The sequence below is a fragment of the Octopus bimaculoides genome, chromosome 6 (assembly GCF_001194135.2).
Source record: "Octopus bimaculoides isolate UCB-OBI-ISO-001 chromosome 6, ASM119413v2, whole genome shotgun sequence".
In the NCBI taxonomy this organism is placed as follows: Eukaryota; Metazoa; Mollusca; class Cephalopoda; order Octopoda; family Octopodidae; genus Octopus; species Octopus bimaculoides.
Genome location: NC_068986.1, coordinates 13,205,822 through 13,217,206, shown reverse-complemented (window position 1 = coordinate 13,217,206; position 11,385 = coordinate 13,205,822). Strand labels below are relative to the sequence as shown.

Sequence of the window (11,385 nt, the reverse complement as noted above, 5' to 3'; positions counted from 1 at the left end):
ATATAGAGAGAGAGAGAGAGAGAGAGAGATAGATAGATATATACATACATACATACATAGTTGAAATTAACAGAAAAACAAAAGACGAAGACAGGTGTATGAACAACAAGCAGGTGTATTAGTTTGACACTCGGGAAGGTGAGAAAGTCTTTTACGTTTCGAGCCTACGTTCTTCATCAGAAAGGAATACGATGAAATAACCAGAGAAAGAGTATATATATTATACACGTACATAACACACACACACACACACACACACACACACACACACACATATATATATACACTACACATTGATATACATTTATATATCTCCTATCTCATACAGGTATCTAAAAGGATAGAAACTAGTGTGTGTGTGTGTGCGTGTGTGTGTGTGTGTGCGTATGTGTGTGTGTTAGAGAGAGAAGGAGAGAGAAATAAGATCAGTGATCGATTCTAGAGAAAGAATCAAAGAAGATATTTCATAAATATTGAGTTCCTGACCCTCTTTTAGTCGTTGGGACGGTTTTCTCCAACAAAACGAGACAAGAAACAGCAGACGTAGGTTAACGATATACGAACCGTAGCAGCAAATAACAGTTGATGGGTGCTGTTTATTTTTATCAACATTCTTTCCTGATGAGGAGGCAAAGAAGCTATTAAGCTTATCATTATAATAAAGCGGCGAAGGCGCCGGGCAAAATGCTTAGCGATATTTCGTTCGTCTTTACGGTCTGAGTTCAAATTCCGCCGAGGACGACTTTGCCTTTCGTCCATTCGGGATCGATAAATTAAGTACCAGTAGAACACTGGGGTCGATGTGATCAACTAGTCCCCTCCCCCAAAAATTTCAAGGCCTTGTACCTTCAGTAGAAAGGATTATTAATAAGGCGGCGAGCTGGCAGAATCGTTAGCACGCCGGACAAAATGCTTAGTGGCATTTCGTCCGTCTTTATGTTCTGAGTTCAAATTCCGCCGGGGTCGATAAAATAAGTACTAGTTGAACTTTGGGGTCAATTTAATCGACTTAGCCCCTCTCCCGAACTTGCTGGCCTTGTGCTGAAATCAGTTAAGGTGGCGAGCTGTCAGAATCGTTAGCACGCCGGACAAAATGCTTAGCGGCGTTTCGTCCGTTTTTACGTTCTCAGTTCAAATTCCACTGAGGTCGACTTTGCTTTCATCCTCTCGGGATCGATGAAATAAGTACCAGTTAGGCACTGGGATCGAGATAATCGAATTACTCCATCCCGAAATTGCTGCCCTGGTGTCAAAATTTGAAACCATAATTATTATTTTGAGTTTTTCTTCTTTCAGTTTTGTTTCCATTTCTTGCCGAGTGTCTACCCGACCCCCTACCACAGGGCAAAAAAAAAAAAAATAGAAACTTACTGCATACATTGACAGGCCATTAGAATAAACACACCCGATTGTTCATCTACAAAATCAAATAAAACTTTAAAAAAATTATTTGCATGGCTGATAATTGTTCTCACGGCGACATTGCTCTTCTCAATACATGTGACGTACAAGTTGAAGCCAGGGATCACGCTCAAATAATTTTCAGCTCCCCTTTTTTTATTATTATTATTCCTAGTGCTCATACAATCACTGGTATTGTAACCGCCTTGAGATTCTACATTATTTCGATTTCAATAAGCAAATCTTTATATTTTCTGAGCTTGTCAAATCCTTTTGCAGTGATATTACGGCCACAAGCAATATTCATTCATCCCGCACTCCCCCCACCCCCGATTTTTATAGAATTCGGGAAATATTTTACTACAGGCTACTAAATGATCACCTTTTCATCAACGTTAACATTTTGAGATAAGAGACTTTGTGTAATTTATTAATAGTGCTATCACATCACCGAGAACTGGGTCTTTGGATCTGTTTGGCCCATATCCTACTTAGAAATAATAAGGTGGAGGCGCGTGGCTTGGTGGTTAGGGTTGTAGGTCGAGCGTTTCCTCATCAATCATCTGATGTGGAGAGGATTTCCCGCTCGTTTTGACAAGCAACAAGCCGGTGGATTTGGTTTCAAATCTCAGGCAGGGTCAAGCTAGATGCCTACAGGGTGTTGGACTTATGATCGTAAGATTGTGGTTTTGATTCCTTGACAATGACGCAATCAAGGCAGAATTGGAAGCGCATTGTGACCAGCGGTATATAACATCATCTGATGGTTTGGTCAATACTGCGGACTAGTATTCAAGAAACAGATTTCATATGAAATATTCTGACTATATCACTCAATTTTTAATGTTCTTTATCAATTTCGTATTTTCATTAAATTTCCTCTTCGAATATTTTTTAATAAAAAGCAATAACGACACAAAAGAACTAAGGAGTAATTGTTTTAAAAATCAAGAATTATTTTACTAATTATACTTTTTAATTTTATTTTAGAAATTTACATAACAGGGCTCAATAAGTTACCAACGATTCCATGAAGGAGTCAACTATACAAGAAGTTTGCCAACCCTTGGTCTTGATCCTCAAGGAACTAGGCTTCTGTCGTATGCCAAAATAGGAAGACCTTACAACTAAGTAGGGGATGGGAAATTGTAAGAACGGGGTGATTCCTGCAAAGTGATTGTTTTTAAAGGTAATAGAAATTATCCATGAATTTTAATGTAATTTAATAATATGCGGTGTGAAATAATCACCCTGGATTCTGTATACAAATCTGGGTCTAAAATATATGCTTTGATTTCTTTTTCTTTTACTCGTTTATGAGCGGCTGAAATTGAGGTGCGTCAAATATACCCGAGCGTCTTTTGTACCATCAACTGCAGTGACTTTCAACAATTTATATAGGGAGCAAACATCGGCGTTGACCGTTTATAAAGAAATACCGATTCCATAGAAATCTACACACACTAAAAAGACGTGTGGCTTTCACACGCACGGCACATTCCCCCCTCCCCGCCTCTCTCTCTCTCTCTCTGATAAAAGGTGGTTGTTAATGCACAGCAGTTTGCATTACGGGCAAATTTTCTCTTTCTTTGCTAAATATATGCGCATCCATACGATTAACTATCGCTCAAATTTCTCCTATTAAAAAAAAAAAGGAATTCAATTTCGTCCTGAAAAGCTTGTATGCGCACATGCTTGTGTAAGTGTGCGCGCGCACAAGCGCACAACTCAAGCAGGAACACTGTTGACTTCATTCGTTCATCTGGTATTTCAGCAGCTTCAAAAACAAATGAATAAATAATATTTTTTTTTAATTCCAGGCCTTTTCCTTATCTGTGAGACTAAATGTGACAATACTGAGGACAGTTTCTCATCTTCTATTCACCACGTCCCTCCCTGCAACGCACATGGACACAAACAACATTGTCTGCTATCCTAAAAACAGCAACAACTTCGTTTTAAAAACAGACATGTTATTTTAAGACGAGGGGGAAACTATCAATTATCTTGTCTACTTCCTCTGAAATTGTTCTCTAACAAATTGTTCTCAAGACAACACCACTCACACACAAACGCGCATGAGTTAGTTTATATTCTCAACCCGGCATACCTACACAGGTGTGCTCCCACCGACTTTATATCCTCACAACTTCGAGGACGGGGAGAAGAGTTTCAGTAAATTCACACGAGTCAGCTTTGTTTCCTCATAACTTTCAGAAAAATCAATAATTTTTAAAGAAATTTTCTACAAATACCTTTCGGAGTGTATAGATTACGATTATATCGGAATTTAATATGGAAAAAAAAAAAATAATTGATGAGCTCACATGCATACATACTAGCACACATCAAATGCATCTACAAAGTGAAACTTGAAATTTCAAAAAGAATTGTGATGTATGTCAATATGTATGTGCGTCTGCTCACCATTTTCCATTAACCAAATCCAACCACAAGGCTTTGGTCAGCCCAGGGCTACAGTAAAAGATGCCAGTTCAAAGTATTACACTGTAGAACTAAGTCCAAAACCACAAAGTTAGAATGCAAGTTTTGTCAACCACATAACCACGTCTCTCCCCGTGTGTGTGTGTGTGTGTGTGTGTGTGTGTGTGTGTGTGTGTATTAGTTATAGGATTCAGTAGAATCTAGGCATATCAATACATAGGAGACCAGAAATGGTACCAAACCTAGGCACCAAACTGTTAGTCATTAATTAACGAAGTTAACAAATTTAGTTATTAATATTTCTAAGTCTCTCTAAAGGAGACTACGGCAGCGGTACTGGAAATTAATAGTTATCGCCAAGCCAACATGGCAGTCCCAAAATTAGGACGAAAGCTGCCGTGAATTCACGGCAGCTTTCGTCCTAATTTTGGGACTGCCATGTTGGCTTGGCGATAACTATTAATTTTAGTTAACAAATTTGTTAATGATTTAACTTTTAAGTCAAAACCATAATGATATAAGTGAGGCAGCTGATGATTGAGGTATGTTGGATTGCTGGTACGACTGTTTGTGTATATGTGGAATAGTGTTATAACACATCTTTTGATATACATATATGTGTGTGTGTGTGTGTGTGTATAAAATAAGGTGCCATGCAGTGGGACTGAACCTGAGACTATTTGGTTGACTATCAAAATTCTTAACCACCAAACCATGTCAGCACTAATAATTCTCTACTCTATTCTAATTTGTGTTTATTTTCGTTTTCATTTTCAGTGTTAATGATTCACAAACATCAACTGCTGATATAAAAAGCTATTTTTACCTTGATAAAAAATATTTTTATTCTGTTTCCTTCGCTTTACTCATTTAGGGGTCACTCAGTCTAATTAATATGTTGAGCTCCATAGTTTATAATTATATACCATCAAAACAGCAATGCACTATTAGACCCCAGAGGTTTTGATATTTTTATTTAACACTAAACGTTTTTGTTGTTGCTTGTTTTTTTCAGCGTGAGTGTATCAGTATACATGTTGGACAAGCTGGTGTCCAGATTGGTAATGCCTGCTGGGAGTTGTACTGTCTTGAACATGGAATTCAGCCAAATGGTCAAATGCCATCTGATAAGACAGTTGGTGGTAGTGATGACTCCTTCAACACCTTCTTCAGTGAGACGGGTTCTGGGAAACATGTTCCGAGAGCTGTCTTTGTTGATTTGGAGCCTACAGTTGTCGGTAAGCAATGTTTCAGCAGTACTCTTCTACTTTTTCACTCATTTGCCTGCAGCCATACCGGAGCACCGCCTTTAGTCAAACAAATCGACCCCGGTACTTATTCTTTGTAAGCCTAGTACTTATTCTGTTGGTCTCTTTGGCTGAACTGCTAGGTTACAAGGGACATAAACACACATCGGTTGTCAAGCGATGGTGGGAGGATAAACACAGACACACAAATACATACATATATACATACATGCATACATATATATACATATATATATATATATATATATATATATATATATATATATATATATATATATATATATATATATATATATATATATTATGAAGGGCTTCTTTTGGTTTCTATCTAACAAATCTACTCACAAGGCTTTGATCGGCCTGAGGCTATAGTAGAAAACACTTTCCCAAGGTGCCATGCAGTGGTTGTCAAGTGATGGGGGGGGGGGCAAATACAGGCACACAAACATTTACATATATATACGTATATATATATATGATGGGCTTCTTTCAGTTTCTATCTAACAAATCTACTCATAAGGCTATGGTCAGCCTGAGGCTATAGTAGAAGACACTTTTCCAAGGTGCCATGCATTGGGACTGAACCTGGAACTATGGGGTGGGAAGCAAGTTTCTTACCACACAGCCACGCCTGCACCTATGAATATACTTACTATATATTTGATGTTATTTGCAATGAAGCACCATGTTGTAAAACATCTCTTTTGAATAAATGGTGGACTCACTTGTTCTTTCAATGCATGAGGAATCAGTAAGACTCAACTCCACAGAGTTCTTTGTTACAAAATTGTGACAAGTGTTTCAGTTTGCAGAACAACTCGTACGATTTAGAAATAAAACATTTCTAAATCTCTCAGAGAGATTTATGCAGTAGTGATACGATGAAGTAGTTGTATGCTGTCAACTGAATGTGACAGTCCCCTGAAGGGAATAATACTACTGTCGGTTAGACCTAGGAAGCTGCACCGCTTCCTGTCGGCCTTGACTTGTACAATGATTATTATTACAGTGTGCATACTTTCGTCCTTTTGGTGGTCAATCAAACAAGTACCAGTCATGCACTGGGATCAATGTAATCAACTTAATCCCTTCCCCCAAATTTGAGGCCTTGTGCTTTCAGTAGAAAGGATTATCATAGTGTGCATAGTTTGTGCCAACCTTGTATTGGTCTGGTGTAACAATGCCATGAGCCCAATAGTTATCAGGATAAGGTGGCGAGCTGGCAGAATCATTAGCACGCCGGGCGAAATGCTTAGCGGTATTTCGTCTGCCACTGCGTTCTGAGTTCAAATTCCGCTGAGGTCGACTTTGCCTTTCATCCTTTCGGGGTCGATAAATTAAGTACCAGTTATGCACTGGGGTCGATATAATCGACTTAATCCGTTTGTCTGTCCTTGTTTGTCCCCTCTGTGTGTAGCCCCTTGTGGGCAGTAAAGAAATAGGTATTTTGTCCGTCTTTACGTTCTGGGTTCAAATTCCATCAAGGTCGACTTTGCCCTTCATCCTTTCGGGGTCGATAAATTAAGTACCAGTTGCGTACAGAGGGTCGATCTAATTGACTGGTACCCTTTCCCAAAATGTTGGGCCTTGTGCCTAGAGTAGAAAAGAATAGTTATCAGGATATAGGATTGATATAGAATTATCTTCTCTTAGATGGACAGTTAATGGGCTAAAAGGCCTTATCTGCCCTGGCCCCATTGGGATGTCTTGTGAGCACTGTCCAAAAGTAATAGTGTGACATGGTAATTAACTCATAGCTGGAGGCCTGACAGGTACTACTACACTGGGTCAGAGCCAACTTGGGAACAAGTGGCTGAGAGGTGGTTCTACACTCCTCAAAACCATGGAACTCCTGAACCAGGGCCACCACTACTGGATTTTCAGGGCATGAAATGGCTCAGGCAAGGAACAACACAATGGTACAGTATTCTATATTTTTGGGATGAGAAATTATGTACATTATTTACAATGGACAGGTGCCCTCATCTTGTTTGTTGTTAGAGTTTCGGCTGATGAACTCTGGTGGAATTTCGAATCCAACCCTTTATTTGAACACCTGATGAAGACTGGAGAGTAGATCAGCCGAAACACTGTGATAAGAACAAACATGATGAGGACACCTATCCATCCATTATAAATAAAATGGTACAGTTTAAAAGCAATTTTTGAGAATGAAAAATAATTTGAGGGAGTCTTTGTCTAATTACTTGTTGTTCTTAGATACTGAGGAAATTAATTACAGAAATTAAAATTTTTGGAAATGGTATTAAGAGATTTAATTATAATTAAGCTTACTTCATCTCTAAAGCAGGGTAGCTTTGATTTAGTTGCAAATTACAACTCTATTAACAATCTGAGAGCCCATAAATTAGATACACCAACACATATGCACATGCACACATGCATACACACACATACGCCATGCACATGCACACATACATATATGCATGCATATACACATGCGCGTGTGCACACACACATACACACATGCACGCACACACTCTATTTGGTTTCTGCCGAACCAGTCCACTCACAAGCTGTTAGTTGGCCCAAAGCTATAGTAGAAGATGCTTGCCCAAGGTGCCATGCAGCGGAACTGAACCTGAAGCCACATGGTAGGGAGGCAAACATTTTAACCACACAGTTATGTCTGCACCTATAAATGCTCCATGTTCAATAACATCCGTTATTAGTTATGGAGACACGATTGATTGTCTGTTCCAGACTGTTTAGTTTTTCTTACGCCAAGGCAAAAAGGGCTGCTCAGATGATGTCTTTATACTTTCTCAAGGGTATCAGTCACACAAGCTAACAAACAAATCGTTTCCAAATTGCAAGAATTTCCAGGACTGGTGCTCAATTCAGATTACCAAAGAATTAAAAAGATGAGGGATAAATCTCCTTCTAGATAAGTCTCTGGGCCATTGCCAATAAAACTTTCTGCAGGAAGAATTAGTACCGTATTTTTTTTATTACAGTTCTATATTTAAGAGATGAGGAATTATGTACATTATTTACATTATTTACATTTGACAGATATTTGCCTCATCTTGTTTGTTGTTAATACATACACACATACATACATACATATATATATATATATATATATATATATATGACTGACGGGCTTCTTTCAATTCCATTCAACTAACTCCACTCACAAGGCTTTGGTCGGCCCGAGGCTATAGTAGAAGACACTTGCCCAAGGTGCCATGCAGTGGGACTGAACTCGGAACCATGAGGTTGGTAAGCAAGCTTCTTACCACACAGCCACTCCTGTGCCTAGGCAAAAATAATCAATTCTAAGGTTGCAGCTGTTTACAGTGATGAGTTATATTGGCCAAAATAATTGATTAAAGATAATTAGATTCAGTAATTGGAAGCCAAGTATCTTGAGCTTGGCTACAGTACAGTGGCCTGATATGAATTGGTTATATCTCAATTGAATTGATACTTATTGATTTAACTATCCAGGGTTCATGGATGATTTAAATGAAGTAAAATGGTGTCAACCAAGAATGAAATTTCTCTCAGAGTTCACCAACCAACAGTGAATATAATATAATTTATCAGCACAAGTGTGGCTTTGTGGTAAGAACATTGCTTCCCAATCACCTGGTTCTGAGTTCAGTCCTACTGTGTGGCATTTTGGGCAAGTGTCTTTTACTATAGCCCTGAACCAACCAATGCCTAGTGAGTGGGTTTGGTAGATGGAAACTGAAAGAAGCTTGTCATGTGTGTGTATGTGTGTGTGTGTGTGTTACTGTCTCTTTGCTTTAACATCATATGCAAGCAGTGCCCTTTGTTTCCAATATTCTGTGAAAATGTGTCTGGTGATGGGAAAATATTACCTTGTTTAGAAAGAGATGAGGATTGGAGACAGGGGAAGCATCCATCCATAGTAAACCTGCCTAAATTAATTCTGTTTGACCCATGCAAGCATAGGAAAGTTGATGCTAAAACAATGATGATGATGATGATGAATTTTATTTAAGCCGGCCATATCCAGCTAAAATATTCTGTCTGCTTTGTGTTCAAATTGGACAGATCCAGGCTCTCACACCTACCCTACAATGTCATTCTAAAACTAAACAATCATATCATCAAATTCTTCAAGCTACAAGAATGCATAATTAATTCAAAACAATATGAATATTATTTATTCACTTTTGACAGAGTAATCTGAATGCTAAAGTATTAATTGCAATTTCCTTATTTTTATTTTTACAGATGAAGTTCGTATGGGGTCATACAGCAGCCTGTTCCACCCTGAGCAGCTGATAACTGGCAAAGAAGATGCTGCTAACAATTATGCCAGAGGTCATTATACTATTGGTAAAGAAATTGTTGATTTGGTTTTGGACAGGATCCGAAAACTTGCTGACCAATGTACTGGTTTGCAAGGCTTTTTAATCTTCCACAGTTTTGGTGGTGGAACTGGTTCTGGCTTCACATCTCTGCTCATGGAACGTCTAAGTGTTGACTATGGTAAGAAATCCAAACTGGAATTCTCTATTTATCCTGCTCCCCAAATGGCAACTGCTGTTGTGGAACCTTACAATTCTATTCTTACCACCCACACCACACTAGAGCATTCTGACTGTGCATTCATGGTTGATAATGAAGCTATTTATGACATCTGTAACAGGAATCTTGACATTGTCCATCCTACATACACCAATCTGAATCGACTTATTGCCCAGGTGGTCAGCTCTATCACTGCTTCTCTGCGTTTCGATGGTGCCCTTAATGTTGATCTGACTGAATTTCAGACCAACTTGGTACCTTACCCAAGAATCCATTTTCCTTTGGCTACTTATTCTCCAATCATTTCCACAGAGAAAGCCTATCATGAACAACTAACCGTGGCAGAAGTGACCAACGCTTGCTTTGAGCCATATAACCAGATGGTCAAATGCGATCCATGCCATGGTAAATATATGGCCTGCTGTATGCTGTACAGGGGTGATGTCGTTCCAAAAGATGTCAATGCTGCTATTGCTACGATCAAAACCAAACGCAGTATTCAGTTTGTTGACTGGTGCCCCACTGGCTTTAAAGTTGGCATAAACTACCAGCCTCCGACCACTATTCCTGGAGGTGATCTGGCCAGTGTCCAGCGTGCTGTGTGCATGCTGAGCAATACCACTGCCATTGCCGAAGCATGGGCTCGTCTTGATCATAAATTTGATCTAATGTATACCAAACGTGCTTTCGTTCATTGGTATGTGGGAGAGGGTATGGAAGAAGGTGAATTCTCGGAAGCCCGTGAAGATTTGGCAGCTCTTGAGAAAGATTATGAAGAAGTTGGAATCGATTCTACAGAAGTAGAAGAGGAAGAAGGTGACGAATATTAATGTCCATGATATATTTATGTGAAAAATGTCACTTTCTCTATTATTCTACGAATTAAATAATTTCAACCTCTAAACCTGTTTCATTTCATCCATTTTCTGTATCTTCTTAAACATTGGAGTATCTTATAGGTAAAAGTTTCTTATATTCATAACAGTGTCTTTCAGTATAAAAATAGTTTCTATATTTAAGAGATGAGGAATTATGTACATTATTTACAATTGACGGATATTTGTCCTCATCTTGTTCGTTGTTAACAAAACGCTTCAGCTGATATACCCACCAGCCTTCATCAGGTGCCTTGGGGAAATTTCGAACCTGGGTTCTCATTCCTAAGGTATTTTTGATGTTGTTGTTATTATTATTGTTGTTGTTGTTCAGGTCAATGCCTGGAATCAAACTTGGAATCTTGGGGTTAGTAGCCCGTGCTCTTAACCACTATGCGATATGCCCGTGGTGTAGTGGTTAAGAGTGTGGGCTACTAACCTCAAGATTCTGAGCTCGATTCCAGGTAGTGACCTGAATAATGATAATAATAATAATAATAATAATAATAACAACAACAACATCGAAAAATACCTTAGGAATGAGAACCCAGGTTTGAAATTTCCCCAAGACACCTGATGAAGGCTGGAGAGTATATCAGCCAAAACATTGTGTTAACAACAAACAAGATGAGGGCAAATATCCGTCAATTGTAAATAATGTACATAATTCCTCATCTCTTAAATATAGGAATGAATTGGTTATACATCAACATTACACAAAATATGTGGGTCCAGTAGAGTAAAGAAGAATCAAAAGAGTCTATAGGCAAAAAAATGGTCAAGAACCACTTCTTTAGACTTTTACTACAAAAAGATCTTTGGAGCAATTATATATTAATTCCAATGCAATATTTTAACCAATAGAATGA

The 11,385-nt window shown here is 38.5% G+C and overlaps 1 protein-coding gene across 2 annotated transcripts in view; it reads left to right on the top strand.

The window, feature by feature from the left end:
- The window catches only part of LOC106882363 (tubulin alpha-3 chain), a 14,607-nt gene extending 4,062 nt beyond the window's left edge, over positions 1-10,545 (top strand). Inside the window, exons 2-4 of one of the 2 annotated variants that reach the window (XM_014933018.2) lie at positions 2,392-2,590; positions 4,862-5,084; positions 9,345-10,545. In XM_014933018.2, coding sequence (XP_014788504.1) covers positions 4,964-5,084; positions 9,345-10,471 — 1,248 coding nt within the window. In that variant the 5' untranslated portion in view covers positions 2,392-2,590; positions 4,862-4,963 and the 3' untranslated portion in view covers positions 10,472-10,545. The remainder of the gene's footprint in view (positions 1-2,391; positions 2,591-4,861; positions 5,085-9,344) is intronic. The other variant, XM_014933017.2, reaches the window with a different exon arrangement.
- The last annotated feature ends 840 nt before the right edge of the window (positions 10,546-11,385 follow it).